Here is a 22,471-nt window from a genome sequence, read left to right as displayed (position 1 = left end):
GCAGAGACGGATGGGTTTGGTTACAGACGCACTCACTGAATGGCTGTGTCGTGTGGTGCTGTGTCGCGTCCCCCGCCCCGCCATCCCCCTCCCGAAGTCTTGTTTCTCTGCTGCCAAGGAAACGCAGGGAACACGCTCTCGGCGCGCTCTGCTCCCTCTTTCCAACATAGGTGCACAATTTTCCAAGTTTGCTGTGACGAAATCTCCGTTGACATCAGGGCCAGCTGCTGAGTGTTACTCAGGAGCATCCTCAGCTGTACCACTGTGGCCATCCTGTTCATTCAGTGTAGGATAAACTGCTCCATCTGTAATTTTGAGAGTCATGCGTACATAACCACATACTGCAGCTAAGAGTTCACAGTGCCAGAGTACAGCAATGGGAAATAACTCCTTCATGCTGATGTTTTTTTGAAATTTGTTCTCCGGCACCCATTAGCGCTTAGCATAATGGCCTCCAGAATTCTTCTCAGTTTAGAACCTGCCACATAATTTGTGTGCATTTTGGTCAAAACTATCAAATACACATGATAGGAAGAGCATTTTGTCTTTGCACCCACTTCTGGAAAGCACTGGAGTCCCAGATGGATGCTTACGAAGACCTACAACGCCTCTCTCTACAAGGGACTTTCTATGCAGCAAAAGAGCAGTCAACAGTTGACATGGACCTTGGCAAGGACCCAACAATCAGGACAAAAGGCCAACAGGGGTCCTCTAATAGCTAGCCTGTCATTAGGCATCCGCTGCTGGTCTTCACTGCTGACGGCATTATCTGACCGAGACAAATCTAAGCTGTGATACAAAGACCTCAGCCTACCACAAGCACATCTCCAACTTGCACAGTCTCAGAGCAGTGCAAGACACACTAAAACACATTCAGGCCCCCACCTCTGCGTGAGTTTTATGAAAGAAGAGAAGAGGCTCTGACAGTACTATGAAGCCAGAACATTTATTAAAATAGGCAGGTAATCCTATCCCTAACACCTTGGCTACTGTGCAAACCTCTGCTGAACAAAAGCCAACCAGCTCTGCTGCTCTACCCTCACTCCTTTTTTCTACTTTTTATAATTGCTGACACTATTCTGAATTGTACTGTACATAACACTAAATTATTCACTCCTTTTCATCCCATTTACCTTATTAATGATGTTGTATAAAACAGAATAATCCCAAATACAGTGCTACAAGCAAACAGACTAACTTACAGAGCCAGACCACTGCCTTGCAGTCCCGTAAATTTGACTTACACGTCACATCCTTTCCCTGACTGGGTTCTTCTAGGAGAATCTCCTCATTATGGTTGTTGCACTGTTTCCTAGCGTTCCCTCTACGTTTGCATTCTAAAGGTCATCTGTGAGGCAGTCACATCATCACCCCTTGGATGTGGGACATCCGCAACAACTGATTTGCTCTCAACCGCGTGTCACCGTGCTCCCACCTTGCGTAACATCTACCTGGGAACTACATCTGCATAGGAACTGAATTCTTCTCTGTACCAAGAAGGCTGCCAGTCCCTATATATTCTCACATATATATTCCCTATATATTCACATAAGCAATTGAAATATTTAGTGTTAAAAGTTTTATGAAGATGGGCTGCGTTTTAAACTCTCATGACCCTGACTTCTTAGAATCAACTGGTTAGAATTGGACAAAATACAACACCCTCCCCTCTGAGACAAGTCCCCTTGCTTTTTTAATCAGAATTAACTTCAGCCCTTACACGGTAACTAGCTCTCTGCAAATGGATTTGGCTTCAAAGTGGCTCTGCCTACACTGAGCTAACCGCACAACAGAGGCCAATGGTTAAAGCAAGGACCTTCGGAGGCTACAGTTTCTTCTTGTACTGGGCTCCTGTTCCCTCTGAATGCCAAAGAGTAACAGATTATCTAAAGTACATCTACAACTCCACTTCTTTTGTGCAGTTAAAATGTTAATATATACTAAAGGAAAAGGAGCAAGAAAAAAAGCTGACTATTAAAGAGAACAGGCTTGCACTCTCTGCAGCATCTATACCTCAGCGGGATTTCATGTACTAAAGCTGATACACACTGGGAAAGCCTTTCTCTGTACAGAAGTGCAGGCCATTCAGTGACACGAGCTCTTTTCTCGCCAACAAAACAAACCTTGAGATCTTTGCTTGCTTCCCCCTCTTCTAGTCTCTATGTCCTGCTGTGTTTTTATTTTAGAAAAATAGTTTCAGTTCTCCTCACAGACAGCTTGCTTGAATGTTATGATAAATTTAAACTTAGACTTTCCAATTTTCATCTGTAGCGTCATGATGCAAAAGGATCCTCTAAAAGTGTTATGTCTGACATTTCTATTACTTTTTGCAAGTTTACATATTTAAATAACGATTCTTCATCTCAAAATTCAGCCAATTTATGGTGATTATCCCCAAACCAACCACTGGAGCAAGAGGTGTAAGGGAGGAAAGAGCGAAGCAAAATACTCTCATTTTTGGTAATGCAGTTTAGTTTTAGAAACAGATGAATTTCCTCTTCACCCTCCTTAATAAGTCTAACATTTTCAGCTCTCCTTACCAGCCTTGTCAGAAGGTTACAGTCACATCCTACATCTTTTTTTTTTTTTTTTTTTTTTTTGCAGCAGCGCACATTCAGGACACTATGCTCATTTCCGACAGATAAACATTTGGACTATAGGCTTCACTTTTAGTAGCAAGTATTTTTCCCCATCTTCTAAATTTGCCTTGCAAAGTAACCTAGTTATCTTCTCTATTAAATAATTAGTGTTGAGGTACCTGATAACCCTAGGTGTTAACAAAGTGGAGAAAATATTTAAGGTATTACACAAAGAGATGTACCTAGGAAGATTTTGATTAAACGCTCCCCAAAATCCTTACACTAAATACATCAGGCTGAAAGAGATTTAAGCCTTATCGCCTTTGTCTTTTTCTGTACTGACAAAGCGCTATCATAACAAATGATCTTGTAAAAACTAGAACTGTATTATATGATTATAAAAGTCTTTGCTATTTTCTGGTATCCATGATAGGAATTGTCAAACTGGAGCCATGCAGCCTGAAGAGCTTGCTGGGCCTCTGACTCGCCACTTCCCATTTTCAACCAGTGAACTGCACTAACAGAAATTCAGGTATTTAATACTTCCCTAATACTGCCTTCTAATGCAGAAAATGGCTGTAAACATTCCAGGAATTATATTCTCTTGGCAATAAAAGAATCATAGAATCATAGAATGGTTTGGGTTGGAAGGGACCTTAAAGATCATCTAGTTCCAGCCCCCCTGCCATGGGCAGGGACACCTCACACTAGACCAGGCTGCTCAAAGCCCCATCCAGCCTGGCCTTGAACACTTCCAGGGATGGGGCATCCACAACTTCCCTGAACAGCCCGTTCCAGTGTCTCACCACCCTCACAGTAAAGAAGATAGTCTGCTTAACAGTAATTGTGAAGGTAGGTATTAACAAAACTATTTTGTTGGTCAGAAAAGCCTAATAACCAAAAAATTGAAGGAAATATTTCCTCTTCCATGGGTAGCCCAGAAGTCAACCTACTATACCTTTTCCTATGTACTTAAAGTATTATGACTGAAGAATTTTCCTGCCTTGAATATCACTCATGACTATCCAATCTTGAGAGTTTTAAGCTGAATTAATTTAGAAAGAAAACAGTGTGGTTTCAAACACCAAACTGTACATGCAAAAAGAACAGCTGAAATCAAGCATTTCCAGTTCCAGTTTTTCAGATAAGAAGATAAAGACAGTGACGCTAACGACTTATCTGATATATAAGGTTAGCAACAGAAGAACAGAGAGTGTGCCTCCAAACTACGAGGTCTGGCAGTGGGGATACACCATACTCTCAGCTCTCCATCTGCCACACATTCAACATGAGCTGTATCAGAGCAACCATCTGAGACCCACCGATCAGCCCAGCATCTGCCATCCTGACTCCAACTGAAGCTCTACTGACCAATAGTTTTGTTGAAAATGCAGCTTCAGAGTCACAGCAAGGAAAGTGCAAGTACCAGAATCTGATCTTTACACAAATGGACCCTCCTTTTAGTGCTGGCTGCCTTGTGTTTTACAGCGCAAGCACATCCCTACAGAATGCTGTTCTCTTTACTATGCCAATGTAACTCTGAATATTAAGGGTATGCTGGCACACACGTCCTTCTATGTTAGGGTGAGCAGTGACAAACTGGACACAAGACTGCAGATGGCCCTTCAGAGTTAAATCTGACTTGACTCAGGAGCTAGCGCCAAGTTTGAAAACAAGATGCCAACAACATACTTATCTTTGTTGTCTGTCCAGCATTAGCAAGGCATGCTTCTACATATATAAACTCCAACACAGGGAGTATCTTTTGCATTCAAAAAATGGTTGTGTAAGAGACTGCAGTTTTTTCGACTTACCAGGAGATGGCGGCTGAATCTTAGGTTGTTTCTTAGTATCGCCAGTGCTGAAGACTTCTGGAGGGGGCTCCTCCCCTCGCTCAATCTTGCACTCGAAGGCAAACAGGTACTGAATGTATTGTTTTTTCAGGGAGCTGGCTGCGCTGCTTGAAGTGCCGACGTTCAAGGTGGTTGCCAGCTCACGCCACTTCTTGTTCTTATTAACCTAGCAACATAAATGGCAGAATGATTGGTCTGCAGCAAAGCGGTTCGTTTAAGTCAGGAGACAAAAAAGGGTGAAAAAAGGCAAAAAAAAAAAAGCGCACTTAATGTCTTGGTTTACTTTTTTTATTTTTGTCTTTTAACTATTGCTTATTACTCCTACACGCAGTAATGCATAGACAGCGTTTACAGTTATAAAACCATTAAGGAACCTGCTGATAGCTACATAAAAAGCTTTGCTTGTGGAGAGTCTTCTGCATGGTGCATCTTTTAAATGCCTTGCACTCTTCCAGGGCCTACGCTCTTCAGTTAGCAATCCATCTCCAAGCAAATGCACGCTCACTCTCCCTCTCTCTGACTCCCACCCACACCCACCCCATTCTAATTTCTAAAAACTAATTTAGAAAGCAATAACAGTGTTATTCTGCAATTTAAGTGTTTGAGCATTGATACGAAAAATACATTTTTCTCCAAAATAGCCACCAGCTGTCAAACAGTTCAGCCTATAATTCCTGGTCAAGTCCTTTCACTTTAGGGCGTCTTGCAGGGACAGATCAATGATCCTTTGGCTAGATGAGAGGCAAAGTGAAGCGAGGCCCCTTAATTAATTAAGGCAGACTTCAAACACACAGGGCTAGTCCAGCAATACTCTGTATTACAGTGCTGACTACACAACTCTGCTGCGAGTCTTGTTTGCAGTGCAAGGCTGAGAATATTGAAAGACTGTTCATGAGTTCCTCAAACACAGCTGATCTGTAATAACAGTGAAGTTCATTTGTCATCCTGGATGATGCCACTGGCTCGCTCAGCTGTACCACTTGGAGCAGCCCGTATTTTTGCTGTAATACCTGATGCCCCAGAGTTCATTCAACCACTTGTGCAATTGCTAGGTATGATCCAAGGAGGGGAGGCAGCGCGGAAATAAATGAGCATCTTAGCTTTTGTTGGGGAAAAATCCGGATTCTTGTGTGCCATGATGACTGCAACTTGCCCTGAGGTCTGAGGTTTAATGACTCCAACTTTATTTGTACAGCTACAAAGGTTATCATTAGCCATACTGTTCCTCAGCCTGCGTGCCAGCAAAGGAAACACTTCTTGCGTTTCTCTCGGTGTTTAATACCACCGTACGTGCTGCCAGTCAGCAAAGATCTTTTGGGGATAGCATTAATAGCAAGCATGTTGGCATGGCTATGCAAAGTGTTTTTATTTCTCTGATACACCCTGCAAGAGCCCAGGAGTTAAAGGAGACAAGATTTTCATAAACTGCCCCTGTTGAGGCTTGAAATCCAGTTACACAGCCCTTCGTGCCTACTGACTTACAGCTAACTGGTGCGTAATAAACACATTGCATAATGCAAACAGAAACATTCATGCCTAAATGCCCAGTGTATTGGCATTTAGAAGAAGACTGCCAACAGCTGGTCTGTTCATGTTGGGACCCCATCAATTGCGACTAGTCAGACAGAGAATATGAACCGCTGCTGCTCCACTCTCTGTCACACTCTGGGCAGAATCGTGAGATGCGGAGTGCAGCAGTTGGAGCAACCACTTTTTAGGAGAGCATCACACAGATGTATTTAAATAAACCTCAGCAAGTACAGCTCTGCACCTCTCAGTAGCCTCAAACAGATAAATATGGTGATCATTCACGTGGGCACAGGAGCAAACCAAGGAGCCTCTACTTTCACTGTCAATTTTTGCTAGTACACACATTTGTAACTGAAGATCCTTCAAAAATCAGTGTAAGTGAACAGCATCTATTCTTTGGCGATGCATAATGTCTGTCACTGCAAATCAACACTGAGTGTCCCAAAATAAAATAAATTTCCATAATAAGCAAACATGAATGACTCTCTAGAATATCCCATCTGCCCCCCATCTTGCTTAATTTTTGATGCTAAGAGTCATACTACAGGCACAATCACGCTGTATGAGGCAGAGCAGCTGCATGATACGATTTACCTGTAATAAAGTTTCTGAGCTAAAAGTAATCAAATCTTTATGATGCTGGGGGGCATGAGCTGATCACTAAAAACGTCAGGATAACATCTCTTACCCATATACAGCATTTAACAACTGGCAAGGTGAACTATATTAGGTTTCTCTGCCTTCCTTTAATAACAAGAATAGCTAAAATCTCTGGACTTGAAGGGCCAATGATCTAATTCAGTGGTCAAATCCTATGTTATGAGGCGTACTATTCAAAATAGCGTTGAAAGTGGTACTAATTGATGTTAGACATTTCTTTCTTGAACTAACCACATAGATTATTAAAATGTGCTCTCCTTCTGAGGATCTAATTTGCATATATATATTTATCTGCATAGCTATGTTTAAGACCTCATCTTGCAAAGCACTGAACATCCACCAACATTCTTAATACCACGGAAATTATCCGTGGGTCTCAGCACTTCACAGTAGCTTCCAGCACTTAGCCAGAGCGATCCCCTAAATGCAAGAGATGCTTTGTAAAAGCATCAGGCAAGGACAGATGAATTCCAATACCAAATCTAAGGCTTCAAATACTGACCGAAACATTTAGGTTTGCTCTGTGGTGGTCAGTCATACAGCACTCACAAGTAATTCCCAAACATCCCTTTGCAAAACTGCCAGTTAACTGGTGAGAACACAAATCAAAGCTTCCCTCTCCCATCTGTGACTTCTTGGCTCTTCCTACTTTCATTTTCCTTAATCTCAATTAAGTAATTCACCTTTTCCTTGCAACCATTATGTTTGTAAGGCAACCCAAAATATCCTGTAAGCATTTTTCAAACACAGGGAAAGCGCAGTCTGTGTCTGTTAAACACAGGTACCGTACAGAGACACTCAGAGATGAAATACTTGAGACAAAGGACTGTGTTTCAAGAATATATCTGCCACTTCTCTGGGCAGATGAATTGATTTGTCCTAGAGGCAGTATCCCTATCAGGGAAGGATGGATTTCAAAATCTCCTCTTCCTTTCAGCTCTGTCATGTGTTTCTTACTTGTAACTTTGACCCAACAGCCTTTTCCTCATTTCTTCTCTCAGTGGCATTACTGGATTCCCCTGAACAGGTAACAATTTCATCTGTCTGTAGCAATGACCAATTTTATTTCAAGCTGTAGAGTTTTAGGGCAATTATGCATCCCAAAATGAACTCCAGACAAATACTAAAGCATGAAACACTGTTTCCTTCAACAATGTTGGCAAGGGTGACAATGTAATGGTGTAACCAGCAGGAAATACTCTAGGAAAAAATGCGTATTGCCTTTTGAAGGTTCACTTTCAAGCACTTCTTCTCACCTGTGCTAAACCTCCAATCTCTTTGACGCAGACATAGAGCCTGAACAGGTCCAGGGGCTTCTTGCCCACAGCTGGCAGACTGGCCACTGGTGTGCCCCTCTCCTCCATGAACGTGAGGTACCGATCTACCCACATCTTGCGCTCTGGCTCGTTTCCTAGTTCATAGACTTTTGTGATCTTCTCTCCAGTTGTGGTAGAGGAACTTGATTTCTAAATCGCAAGAAGAAAAAAAAAGAGTTGGGGGAAGGGTGGGAGGGGGAGGGAAAAGAAAGTAAGAAACTCACAACATTGAAAAAGAGAAGATGTCAAACAAACTAAAGCTATCACACAACAGTCAGGAATGAAGGCTACTAGTTCAGGCACAAACAGTACATTCTGTCCATATACGTAAAAGTCAGCTTTTTAAATAAAGGGCCCAAACTCCCCATTTTCATATTTCTTTCACTGATCTGAACTTTGTATCCCAGAAGGCAAGTTTCTGATGTTGCCTCATGTTGTTTTAAGAAGAGGTAGCTCTCACATAGTGCTTCTCATCCACTTATCTCAAAGTGCTTTGTAAGCAATAATTTGTGTAAAATTAAAAACAAGTTTGTCCCACACAAGTTTACATAATCCTAAAACCAAACCAAACCAACTCTCTCCCCTTCACCCCCAAAAAGGGGCTAGAAAACCTGAAAGTGTTCCTCTGGAAGAGGAATTGCACAGAAGTAGCCTAAGGTGTGAATCATGGCAAACTAGTACACCAAGGAGTAGTACTACTCTCTTTAAAGAGTCACAAATGGTTACGCTTAACTACCTCTTCACACCACTGCTGGCCAAAACCCAAGATGAGCAAGAGTGCCTACACTACAAGGAGACTGGTGGCAATACTCTTTCTGAACTGCCAATTAGCTGCCTGAGCCAATAATACTTAAGAATAGCTGAATAGCTACCACTCTCCTCCCTTGAAAGAGGACAGAAGATTGCCGTCTCTTGTCCTACCTTGTAAAGAGAATGTGTATTACGACTTGGGGAAAAACAGTGATGCACAGCGATCAGAGCTGAACCACCACCAAGAAAAGCAAAAGAGGCAGAAAGAGCAGAATTCCTTCTCACATGGCAGAAGTGCAGGAGTGAACCCGCTTTCCTGCTGCAATTTGGGCTTTGCAGCTAACGCAAGCTCATGTTATCTTGATGCCCTTTTCTTCTCTACGCAGAGATGGCAGAAATCACTGAGGCTGCTACGCAAGCTATAACTTCTCACCATGTTTTTTCTGCACAATATAACCCTCGGAGCTGGGCTCTGTGCCACCCTACCCGAGCTGCCTCTCATCTGACAGCAGAGGGGCTGCTGCTACTGCAGGAAGACCCTCCTGCTTGCAGAAGGTGAAGTGATTTGCTCAGCAGTGGAAGATGGGAGTGGTTCAGAATTAAACACAAGAGAAAAAGATTGATATAAAGCTGCGGGAAAGGAGCCAAATATATGAAGGGAAACATATCCTTTATGTCTGTATAGTAAAATCCTAAACTTGGTTGTTGACTGCAGTAGACACTACTTTACACTCATCTAGTCAATCACTCTTTCCCTCCTTTGCCTTTGCCTTACTTTGAGCAGGAGACAGCACTATCGTGAAGTAAACAGAAACTCATTTCTAGCTGAACATCTCTAAACAAGACCCTAGCTGTACCTCACGAATGCTGCGGAACCACACACTTTGTCCACGTCCCCACATCGCGCTGGTGAGGACTGGCACTCGACACCACGAAAGATGCAGTGGGGCAGCATCCAACTGCCAATGATTTTAAAAGCATTGCCACCATTCATCTTGCACGTTAGCCTGGAAAATATGACAGGCTCTGTATCTCCCTCCAGCCATTAGCTGAAACTTGGCAACGCTGGAGGAGAGCCAGGAGAAAAGAGATGTGAAGCCAAGGGGGGTGACCCAGCAGTTCCATGAGCCACTGCTGTTCTTTCCAGTGAATGGATATTCATTTTAATTAAATAAATAGCCTCCTGTAAAGTTTTCTGCCTCGCTTCCTGATACTGTAACTTCTTCGCAGTAGTCCTTCCTACAAACAGATATTATTACCTTTCTTACTTAGAAATGAGGTGCACTCCTGAATTTACTTGAGTCACATTCAGTTGTGTTACAACCCCTACTGAAGTCAGAGCCAAGGCTGAATTTGTTTTACTAATACTAATGGCTGGCAGAAAGTACTTTGACATGAGTCCTGCAGATGATGCAATGAAAGCACAAACTGATTCTGTAATGGCAACCAGTTTACTCTAAGCATCACTTGCTATGTATCTGGGTGTTTAAGAAAATCCGTTTAACTCTTTTCAACAAATATACTTTGTCAAAAATTGTTTTTTGGGTGTTTGTGGGAAGAAGGAAGTTAAGCAAGTCATGTTGCTACTAATTTGATTTTGTAGTGAGAACACATGATCATATAGGCGTGAACAGCTGAATAAACTGGAGCTACCCCATTACCACGTGCAGTGAGAGCAAAGTTACTCTACTGCTCATCAGCATTAATTTTAAACTGACGCTCATGATGCCACAGAACTCTAATAAAAATGAAGGTAGGAAATTTCAGCTTTTACCCAGCACATTTTGTATGTGCTTATATTCTAACACACGAGGCAACAAAATAGTTTCAATTTCACTCTTATGGTAGTTCACGACTAAGAATGTTCAGATTTACCAGTTTTACACTTTCATTTTTATAGAGTAAGATTCTCTTTTTCAAATCAGATTCAGAGCAGAATGGAAACCAGTTAAGAATTTTTCATTCTGGGTTTTTCTACTATACGTCTCAAATGATGCTGCTTTTCAGCAGGGTGGCAGCAGGCTCTAAAATGACAGTATAATCTGAAAAGTTTTCACAGCTTACAGAAGGTAAGAAGTGTTTCTTACCGTGTGAGCTTTCAGGTTGTCATGCTTTATAAAATGGGTGCAATTTTCTCCTAAAATGAAATGTTAACTTTAGAAGAATGCACTGGAGGGGAGAATGCTATTCCTCAAGAGTAAAGATCTTTTTCTCCCCTCTGTTTTTATAAATGTAAACATATAAAAATGACAGATGTGTGCAAGCTAGTCTACACACAAACAAACTTCAGTTCCACATGGGCAGGTTCAGCTGGAAGCCTAAATTTGCCTATAGGTAAATGTTAACCCTCAGTAAATAAGGGTTTATTACAAAATGATCCTGTTAGCAGATTGTTAACTGAGCTTTCCTTCTGTTAAGTTTGTTGATAATTTGGTGATAAAAGAATGCTGGTGCAAGCCTGTGGCACATACCGTTACTGATTTAGTTGCATCCTACTTTGCCCTCAATCCCCAGCACACTCTTCTACATGATATGACTGGCCACGTTTAAATGGGTGATTTAAAAAAACCCCACATCTAAATATGTGGATACCAAAGCCAATTCTCATTAAATTTGTCAACCCCCATGCTTTATTTTCCATACACCTACCACCCATTAAACTGCATTATACACAGACTCTTGTCTGGTGAGTCTGCAGAATCCTTCAGAGTAACACAAATTTCTGTAGGAGTTCTTTCCCATTAAGGCAGTGGGTCGTTGTTTCTGTACATACCTCTAAGCATCTATATTTATAGAATTATCTGCCGTTCACTTCCCCCACTTCAATAAAGAATTTGCCAGTATTACACTTATTACACAGACTTATTTTACTACAGAACAGTGCATGCATACACAGGCAGCAAAAACTGCCGAAGTCCAACCTCTGGCAGAGGCTTTTGCAAGACATAATCCTTTGTCAAGATTTCATCCTGAAGGACTCCGCAGACCCCTCACAGCTAGCACCGTGGCGATGTAGTACTATTCAAGTGTACTCACTGGCATGTTCATGTGTACCTATGGACAGCCAGCAGCATTTTATGGGGTTTTCATAACCTACTGTTTTATTTATGTTGCAGGGACGCTGCATAGTTCACACTCACACTTGCAAATTCTCTTTACAAGAATTTTAAAGCCACCTCGCCACTGTCAGGGATGCACACTATGTGCAAAATTAGCATAGCAGCACTAGTCTTTTACCTATATACCAACCCGAAGAGCCCTCAAAACGTAACGTTCAACAATTCCTTCTCCACATTTTCTCATGCCTCACTTCCATATAAAATTGCTCAAAGAGAGGATCCACTTAGTAGGATCACAGGGATACTGTGAAGTGAATCGCAGACCATTCGCCCTTGCTTTTATCCTCTGCTAGAATGGACACGTTGTAGCACATGAAGCAGCTTTGGAATTTAATGAACAAATTCAGGTTTTCAAGTGTAACGAAACGCCTGCAATCAATCGTTCCAGTCTGTGTCAGGCTGCTACTGAAGTCAATGAAGTTATCCAATACAATGGCCTTCAGAGGTAAAAGGCAATCAGCTAATTTACAGCACTTATTTTTCTATCGTTCCACAGCACTGTATTTATCCGTATCTGTGTACCAAGAAGCTAACTGAAGCTAAAGATGCAGCAGCATCTGGACATAAGGGCGTTCACGAGAAACTCAAAGCACAAACTACCTCCATTTATTTTTCCCAATGCTATACTCTGTCATATTTACATGGAAAGAACTCCGCGTATGTTCACAATGACTCTAGGATTTGTTACGCGGTTCACGCAATGAGCTCAGGAATGCATTATTGTTTGGTAGCCTCGCAGAGGAAGATGTGTAGATGTGTTTGACAGCCTGTGCAATAACTCTCTTGCTTTCCTCCAGAAAACTGCCCAAACAAGCAATACCCAAAACATTACTACGAAGAAAACTAAGACCATTTTTGGTACCACCCTTTCAGAAATGCTGTGAAGAAAAAGATGAGACTTGGTGGGAACAAGTAACACCAGCTGCCTTCTGAGACTCAAAGTCGCTGCCAAATAAACATCAAAACATTTAAGGTGGTGCATTTCATGCCATGCTGCCCCTCTGCTCAGGGGATTCAGTAGATGTCTGGGTTTTGGATGGGGAGACCTTTTTCACTCCAGTTGGCCTTCCTCTCTTTGTCCTGAGACGTACTCTTCAATGTATCACTTTGTGAAAACTGCTATCAAAGAACCGTTGCTATTTTAAGTGCACATTAACATCAGAAAAAAGCCTTCGTATTCCTCATAAAAATATACTGCAGTATTTTTCTACAGAGAAATGATGATCATTATTACTTTTGGTAAGAAGAAAAAAAACCAACATATACTTTTCTGATTCAAAAATACAAAGCAAAAACGACCACGTGGACATTTGCTCCCCACAGGCCATATTTGCTTATATCTCCATTCTCTTTTCTATATATGCATACAGATTTTCTACGTCTGTGTATATGTATATATATATAGATATACATATGCTGAAATATATTTTTAGTTCCACATATCTCAGGTTTTTCTTTACAACCTGTATGAGAATGATTATTAATCTAAAAAACAGTTTTCTAAAAACATACACATGTCAGGTTTTTTCTACCCACGATCTGGATTATTTCAAGATAACCGAATGAAGCAAATCAGAAACAATTTTGTTTTAGACTGCGCCCTGATAACCTAATGATTGTATTTCCAAATACACAATTCAAAATTAAAAATGTTTCAAAAATATGTATGGCAGCATTTTCATGGTGCTCAGTCTACAATTCAAACCTTAACAGATCTTTGTTTCAATACGGGAGAAGATTTCTCATTTTGTTTTGTTTTGTTTTTTCCTAAATAATCCTAGCAAAGACAAGTGCAGCAACCAGAGTGAAGTCAGTTGTGTGAAGGAGTTTGGGCCCAGGAACAGAAATGGAATTGTCCTTAACAACACAGTCGGCATGCTTGGAAGCTGATGCATTACAGGAAGAACGTTTTCTTCACAACAACTGCTGTATTACCAGACAGCACACTTGCATGATGCACGCAATTTTACTCTTTCTTATTTCAAAGTACTGTTGGGACAAATTTTGCCCTTGGATAAGCATGCTCAGGCCCCACTGAAGCCAGGCAGTGGAACTTACAGTCATGTGTCCGAGAGCAGAATTTGTACCCAGTGTTATAAAGAAAGAAAACTGTTTAGTGGATAAATAATGAAGAAAAGGAATTTACAAAACAAACAAGCAAGCATTAAAATATAATTAATTACAAAAAAATAAACAAAAACCAAAAAAACCAGAGCCACTTACAGGGCTTGATGGAGTCTTTGGCCAGCCTGGGCTGCTAATGCTATCACTTTCATCTCCATGAAATGAGGAGATGCTAGCAGAGCTTGGGGACATTGGGGAAGGGACTGGCAGGTTGCCTGGGGTTGGGGGCTGAGAAATACCCTGAGAGCTGTAGCTATCCTGTGGTAGAGGAATAAAAAAAAAATAATATGACAAAGGCAGGGCAAACTTTATTAAAAACAAAAAAAATACATCCAGTTTAACAGACTGACCAATCTTTATATATAAAATATATATAAACAGAGAGACACATACAGAAAACACACACATATATAAATATATTTATATATATATATAAAAGGTATTAAAACAACATTGTTAATTAGTATAATTTGGAAAGTTTGCTGGATGCTTGGCTAAAGTCACTAAGCCACCATGCTTATTTCAAGCTCACATGGAATGCTAAGCATGGGTTTCCCCTTATGAAAGAAAGAAAAAAACCAAGCTGTTGACCTTATTTTATCAAATAAGGCAGGAAAGCAAAATATTAAAGTATGTTGCTGCTGCTGAGGCGGCCAAAACAGGAAGCTATAACTGAAGGCAGAGAAAAATGGCTGCAAGTATTGAAACCAGGCAAGACCCTTCTTTCCCACCCACCTGGCACAGCCGAATCCCCACGCAACTTTTGGCTTGGGTTGCTTTGCCCCCGCAAGTTAAAATGCCGTAAGAACTAGTAACTTTCAGATCCACACAATGAGGAAAAAAGAAAAAAAAAAAAAGAAAAGAAACAAAGAGATTGCACGTGAATGGAAAGGCATGCAGGAAAGAACAGAAGTGGGAAGGCCAAAACCAGAAGATGGAAGAACAACACAGCAGACTTCTGCGGGCTGAACCAACACCACGTGCGGAGGTGGTAAATACCTTTGACTTGCTCTCGGGTTGGGGGGGTCCTTCTTCTTTGCCATCTGCTTTGAGAGGAAGGGGTAGTTTGGACTCACCGGGTGTCATCATATCTGCAAGACCCATAGGTGCTAATCGAAAACAGGAGAAACAGTTAAGCATGACTACGTTGGGCTTTGTAGGAAAAAACACGCTTCCTGCTGCAAGATTGTGGTGCCACGTGAAGCAGAGGTTATCCCACCTCTGTCCTGTTATTCTAGCGTCCGGAAACCTGGAAACCTCTTCAGTTGAAGTGAGGAAATAAAAGAGAAAGAACGAGGCAAGAATACAAGCACCATGGAACAACAACAACCACAAACACTTTATGAAGTAAAATTCATTCTTCATGCTGCTGGTGGTCCTCAACTGTCTCCATATTTGACCACTACATTTTAACAGAACAGCCGCCTATCTTAATAACTAGTGCACCTTCCCTTTAGCAACAGACAAATGCAAGTGAAAACGATGCGCATTTTGCTTGCGATGTTGAATCCGAGAAAAAGGCTGATTTTCCCAATGACATCTGTATTAAGGTTGGTACCCAGCAGATAATTCCTGCCCCTACCAACTTCAGTATGAATGGCTCAGGCACTGTGAGCCTTAACTACAGAATTACAAGCTGTAAACTCCACTCTGTTGGAGAACTGGCACTCAACTTCTTCCCCTCCCGACAAAATGAGGTGGGACTATAATGAGCGCACAAATGTCTTTCTCTGATAATGGCACGCAGTTGCTTCCCAGGGGTGTGAGGAGTTTAAGAGTTTTTTTTTATTTGAAGATGCAAGTGCTAAGTATAGTATTATTGCTGCAGAGCTGCTGGGTTCCTGGATTTCTAGAAAGATGCAAGGAGGAACATTCAGATAAATAGATAGAAAATACTGGGCAGATCAGATGCTAGAAGGTGCCATGACACCGAATCAATGCAAATAACCAGAGAGCAACAGCAAGACACCGGATGATTTTTTCCCTGCAGAAAACCATGTGTACAGCACTTATGAAATACTGGATTATCTTCCCTTCCTCTCTCTTTTTTCTCCCCCTCATGCCCTTCTTTCAAAGAAGGATGTGAGGTAAGAAAAACGTAGGACAGAATAACCTACAAGGCAACAAAAAGGAAAAAATGCATATCCCAAACATACAAATTTTAAGAATCGGCAAAGCATCATTGCTAATAAAAATAAAAAAAATCTGATCATTACTAGACTAGCGTGCCTCTCTGCAAAACGACAATGCTGGCTCGCACTAGGCAGCAGGCACGCTGCATAGCAAGCCAAAGAGAAGAGGGGGAAAAGAAGCTTTAAAAATACTTCACAGATTGCCCACTACAAAATGATTATTGCACATATTCATGTATTACTATGTTTTAGAAAATAATTAGTTTTAATTACAGCAGTGAGAGCATGAGCAGGACTCTGGCGAATACGCTGGCAAGCTTTGCAGTGCTAATTTGTTAATATCTTTAGCATCACCGCAGGTTGAGACTATGGGTCTGCCAAAAAAACCTACCCAGCCATGTGCCATGTGAATTTACAACTGTATGCTCAATATTCAGCTTTGAACTGACGGTGTTTTTCATGGGCACATTTTCTTGTTTTTTCAAAGCACATTTGTAGCCCAATCAAGCCCTTAAAGTCATCACAACACATAAATCATAATTGAGATTTAAAAAAAAAATAAATTACTTGCAATACTTAAGACTTGAAGAATTGGAACAAAAAGCCTTTTTCAAGTGATGCAGCTGCAGAGAAAAATCTATTGGGATCAGCTAAAAATGCTGTTATTTTTATGTATGTGTGAAACCTCAACAAAACAGCCAAGCGATATGATACTGGGAAGCCAGCATCCACTAAGCATTTGATTTGTATGCATTTTGCCCTTATATTCCGTTGGAGGAGCTAGGGCAGCTTGTGACCATTACGAAGTGAAGAATGGCAGCCTAACACATTTTAGTTTTGAATTCCATAGCTAAAAAAAAGTTATTTTTCTTTCAGAGATTTTTAAAAAGTGTATGTACAAAATGGTCAAATGTATGCCACAGTCTGGTTTCAAACTGGGATGCAGAACTGTTATACAAAATCCATTTTAACAGTTAACACATTTCATGCTGTGAAAGTGCTAAAAAATAAGTCTTAGCTTTAGTTTCAAAGCAACCAAAGATGACCCTTCCCCTCTAAAGCAATTTTAGAGAGGTCAAACAAAGCAAAGTTTTAACAATCACGCTTCTTCACCAGAATTCTGCATGGCTAAATCCTCTGCTGTTATCTCACTGCTCTCTAGGTTGGCACATTGTATTTCTGTTACAAAGAATATAGTAATTGTGCCCGCTCCTGGTAGTCCTGCTTCCATCAGAATTCCTTTATAAAATCTCTTTTCCAGAGAGGTTGAAGTTAACACCTCGCGTAAAGGGCAAGTAACTCTGGTTTGCAAATTACCACATATATTCTGACTGTATCAACCGTGTTTAGAAATGTAAAAACACCAAGTCACTTTGTCTTTTGAATATTTCTTGTTGGCATATGCAAATATAACTATCAGGAGTTGGAAGCAATTATGAAAAGAATAATACAGTTTCCCAAATCCTTTTTCACTTTTTGCTCTAATTTACTTCATCTGCATCCTTTCTTTCTACCTATAAGAAGAGAACTGCAAGGATTTTACCAGGCAAACCGCAAGGTTGTCTAGTTTCCCTGTGGCTTTTACCTAAGATGTTTCCACAGCTACTTTTCTATCCACTCTTGAAATGCTGTTTCCTAACTTCTTGCAAACGTATTCTCCAGCGATTTGCAAACAGACATTCCTGCACTTATTTTAGCAAAGCGGTACAGCGAGAACATTGTTTTGACCCCTTCTGAGCAGTGAAATACTGTTATTGTCACGAAACTGCTAAAATAAGACACACTCTCTTTCTACACAGGTACTAATAATTCTGCGTGCGAAGTGCAGACCAAAGGGTAAAACATTTTAGAGAGGAGGATAACAGGGAAATCTTGACTCGAAAAGTGTTGTAGCGTACTGTGAATAGGTTTCAAGTACTAGCCTCTGGCTTATTATAAGAATTTAAGAGCTAGAATGATTTCAAAAAGCAAGTATGGGTCACGGTCCTGAATTAACTATTCCACACTGAATTTAATGTACTCAAAGGCAGATATTGACATGAGTAAAACTGCAGCAAAGTATTCTTTTTTGCTAAAGGCTGTTCTGTCAATCCCAGAAGATGATGAAGTACTGTAGGAGCAGCAAAACACTAACATTGTTTTTCTCTTTATTGCTAGTGCAATAACAAATCACACTCTACAAAACAGAATATTACATCCTTCATAAGACATTCCTTCCTCCCTTCCACCACTAGCACTCTCCCTCGGAAAAAAAAAAGGTTTCTAAAAAATGCTTCCCATTCATAGATATGATTGTTTTCTCTATCAGAGGTTCATCCAAATAAATACAAAGTAAAATATATAACGTATACGAAAAGGTAAGTGTTGTATCTACTTCTTATGTTATTTTTAAGAGCATCCTTTTAATTCCTTTAGTGCAAATAACTTTTCCTAGAACTTCATGCTTTATATAAAATATTGTCATGTTAAAAATTCATTGGGAATAATAATACCCAGAAAATGGAAGATTTCAGTAGGACTGAGGTAGTGAAATTAGGAAAAGATCCTCGTGGCAGCAAGGAGATTAATGCCTTTAATGGAGGCGTTTTGTTCACCTCCAGAGGTAGCGGAGATTATGAGTGCCAGTTTCTGTGCAAACACACTATGGACATCTGTGAGATCCAAACTTCATATTACTTCTTTTTAAGGATAATTTTCACTAGAATTAACAAGGCTCACAGCATGAAATTATTTTTTTCTATGTTGGATTTTGTAAGTTTTCTTTTATTATATATATTTTTAAAGCCTGAATTTAAAAAATAGGGAAAAAAATCTAAATAATATATATGGGAAACGTGAACCCATGTAACAAAAGGACAGTGGAGGTTATATGATTTTTTGGAACGGCAGTTTGTTCCATAACATTCTGGCACTTTTTTAATGAAGATTTTGCTATTGTTATGGATGGGATACTCTATCAGAAGGATCTCTCTTCTTTGATCTCATAATTTCTGTGTTTCTAAACTGCTCTACATCAGCAGAAGCTGGCGATCTGTTGTGTGATTCAGTCATTGTTGAAGTACCAGGATGCATAACTGCAACACGATTTTCCTTTCAATTGTGTCATTGATTAAAAAAAAAACCTAAGGCAAAAAAAAAGATCAATTGGTAATAAGGAGTTATAAATACTACTAAAAACGTGTAGCAAAACCAGTGTTATACTTAGCTGTACTGAAGCTAGAAAAGCGTATGAAAAAAATTCCGTCAGCATCACCAATCTCGTCTGTTTCAGAGTAAAACCTACAAGCACCTTTGATTAAAATGACTATAACCAAAACCTACCTTCCTCCCTCAAAACAGGCAACACAACTGCACTCTCCAAAACTCAGACAACCAAGAAACCAACTTCTCCCTATTGCTTACCTTTGTTTTTCATTGGCCTCTAATTGAAACCACAGTCGTTCATGCTCAGTGCACGTGAGCAAGTTGACTAACGCCCACACTTCACTCCAGCAGCAGCCACCCGGTTGCATTTGGTTTTGGCCCTACACGTTTGACTAAACCCTGGTTTATCCGACAGACGTGTGACTTCTCACTAGGGAGGGCGGGGGGAGAAGGCTCAAGAGCCAGAGAGCTGAACTGGTCTTTGTGTCACGGAAAATGCCTTTTTCAAGCCCATAAGTAGGTATCACCTGCAAATTCTCCACCTGGTCAAATGCACCTCATCAAGCGCAGGGCCAGAGCTGACCCTGAAGTGCTCCCCCAGCTCAAGACATTATAATTTCAAGTGCTGTACTTACACTTGTCTTAAGCTCAGCCCTTCATTTCTTTGACCCAAGCCACGACGAGCGAGGACAGGGGGAAATGTGGCATTCCCGCTGCACGTGCCCCCAACAGTATACTCACACCTCATTTTCTCTTTTTGTTCCCCTGGTACCAACACCGTCTGTGTGCTCTTGGAGGCCGGCTGCATAAAGCAATCGAGATGCGCGTCTGCCCACACACAGAGGAAGAGAGGTGCACTGAACTCCTTCAGTTCATCTCATACTTACTTTCCATTGGGTAATCTTTGAATTAATAAAACTGGAACAAAAGAAAACCTCACAAATGCACTGGCAGAAAAAACCCTGATAAATGTTTAAATTATTAAAAATCCAATATTTCAGAATGCATAACACAATAAAAAGAGTATGACTACCCCATACAAAAGACTGCTAGGATAAATGGCCTTGCACTGAACAGATTTCCACTGTATGAAATAACGAATGGCTGAATTATCTGAACAAAAAAACCTCTGTGAATCTTCCTTTAAACTGGTTATTCCTTAGGAATACATAAATCTTCTTAGGCAGGGCACTCTGCCATCTGTTTGCTGTTGGTTATTTTTGCAGCTCTGGGGGCCAAAGGAAAAAGGGGAAAAATTACTTCTGCTAATAGCAAAACAGAATTTATAGCACAGTTTCAATGCTCAGAAGTAATTTTATTTCAGCAAGCCAGACAAAACACATAACTACACAAACAAAACATAATATTACCTGGGACAGCTCTGGTGGGGGAAAAGCAAGCTATTATCTAATGGTCTTTTCAATAGCTTTTCCCTCTTCGTCCAGACGGTGAAGTGTGCTGTCTGGACTAACCAATGGCTTCCAAGCCAGCACTGCAAAAAGCCCTTTTTTGTTGTTTTTCTTTTCTTTTCTTTTTCAAAAATCTTACTGATTAACAGCTTCCTTTCTGTTTCTTCTGCTAACCAAAACCGTAACATAATATTCATGAAAAATAAGATGCTGTTAAGTGTCACAGGAGCTCCTACATAGAGGAAAGAAACCCTCTGGACATACTAGACACTAGGATCTCACAGTGGCCGTTTTCTGCCCCGGAAAGCAGGGACATATAAAATTGCAGGGAGGGAAGACAGGGAAGGAGACAAAGGATGAAGGAATGAAACAAGCTGAACAGGGCAGAAAGGAAGACACTGGAACACAGCTCTTGGTAAGATACAATTCCATTAATAAGGTATCTCTAAAGAAAAAACCCAAAAGTAGAAACAAAACCAACTAAGAAACAAAATCAAATCATCTTAGCACAACCTATCCAGCTTTCAGAAAAACTTCAAAACCCCCAATATTTCAAGAAGTGCTAATGTAATCAGTAAAGCATGCACAGAAACTCCATGACTGGAATAAGTATTTGGGAGGATCCACTTCAGGGTCACTGAAACTCCATCCAAACCCACCCCAATCAAAGAATTGATCTTGACTGAAGTATTATCTTGATGGAGCATAATTGTTAGGAGTTTGAGCTGAATATGGACTACAAAGCACACTTGCACAGAATTACATTCACCTGTCTTCACAGTAACACAAAAAACTGCAAAGAATTCTAAATTCACAAGTCATGATATGAAGGACAAATTCAGCAGTGACACTGAATATGACTTTTTTGCAAAAGGAAGCTATGATTACATTTCATATACTGATATTTAAATAAGTAAATGAAGAAACCCTGTATATGGTTATATGAATTTTGGAAACAGTAAATATGGCCTATGTTTTCAGAACAGAGTAATTATTTTAAGTGCTCAACTTACAGCATCTTCAAGTCAGAGCAGGTGCACATCTCTTTTTTTTAATGCAGCACCACATTAAATACCTGAAATTGCAATCTTAGGAAGAAAGACACTGAAAAGCAACAGCAGCCTTTTAAAAGATGAGGTTTTTCTCCTTCCCTCTCTTGCAGACACACACACACACACAAATACACATACACTTGCTACTCAACACCTACGTCAAACTGGGTCCGAGTGTTCCTGGAACTGTTCAAAACATTGTACTCATCTACATACTGTGCAAAAGGACTTAATGAAAAATGTATGAGTTACTGTACAAAAAAAATATGTGAATACCTTAGCCTAGTTTTGAATCACTTCAAACTACCCAACAGGGGTGAATCGAATGAAGGAGGCTATCCCTCTGCCACCAGCCCAGGGCTGGTCCCGTTAGCAGAGTTATGGAGAAAGGCCACTGCTGGAAGGTTACCCACCATTACCTGTTGAACTGTTCACCATGTTAGGTGCCATGCTGTAAGGAGGAGCCTGTGGGTTCATCAAGCCAGAGCTGTTGTTCATCGGCTGAGTGTAGGGGGAGCTGGATCCCATAATACCGCTCTGATTCATGGCAGGAAAATTGCCTTGCCTGCGAGAAGAAAAAGCACACACACGATGTCTCATTACGTACCTCATTGCTGAAGAAGCTGTGGTTTGTCACAGAGCACATCCCCTATTGTTTGCAAATAGCTAAGGAGAAGGCACGCAATTAGATCATTTTACCTACATGGGGAGCTATTAGTCTTGAATTAGTTACCGTGTATCTGAGACAGAACTGGACTGAACACAAATTTCCAGAGATGTATACCATGTCATTCTATGTCACA

General features: G+C 40.6%; 1 protein-coding gene across 4 annotated transcripts in view; it reads right to left on the bottom strand.

Annotated features, from left to right (window-relative positions):
* ARID1B (AT-rich interaction domain 1B) overlaps positions 1 to 22,471 on the bottom strand; it is a 335,932-nt gene that overhangs the window by 22,930 nt on the left and 290,531 nt on the right. For 3 of the 4 annotated variants that reach the window (XM_063329380.1, XM_063329379.1, XM_063329381.1), the window contains 5 exons: positions 22,088 to 22,233; positions 14,931 to 15,040; positions 14,031 to 14,189; positions 7,879 to 8,088; positions 4,394 to 4,598 (listed from right to left, as the gene is read on the bottom strand). In XM_063329380.1, the coding sequence (XP_063185450.1) occupies positions 4,394 to 4,598; positions 7,879 to 8,088; positions 14,031 to 14,189; positions 14,931 to 15,040; positions 22,088 to 22,233 (830 nt within the window). The remainder of the gene's footprint in view (positions 1 to 4,393; positions 4,599 to 7,878; positions 8,089 to 14,030; positions 14,190 to 14,930; positions 15,041 to 22,087; positions 22,234 to 22,471) is intronic. The other variant, XM_063329382.1, reaches the window with a different exon arrangement.

This window comes from Chroicocephalus ridibundus, chromosome 3 (genome assembly GCF_963924245.1).
Source record: "Chroicocephalus ridibundus chromosome 3, bChrRid1.1, whole genome shotgun sequence".
In the NCBI taxonomy this organism is placed as follows: Eukaryota; Metazoa; Chordata; class Aves; order Charadriiformes; family Laridae; genus Chroicocephalus; species Chroicocephalus ridibundus.
This window is presented reverse-complemented; position numbering and strand designations above follow the sequence as displayed.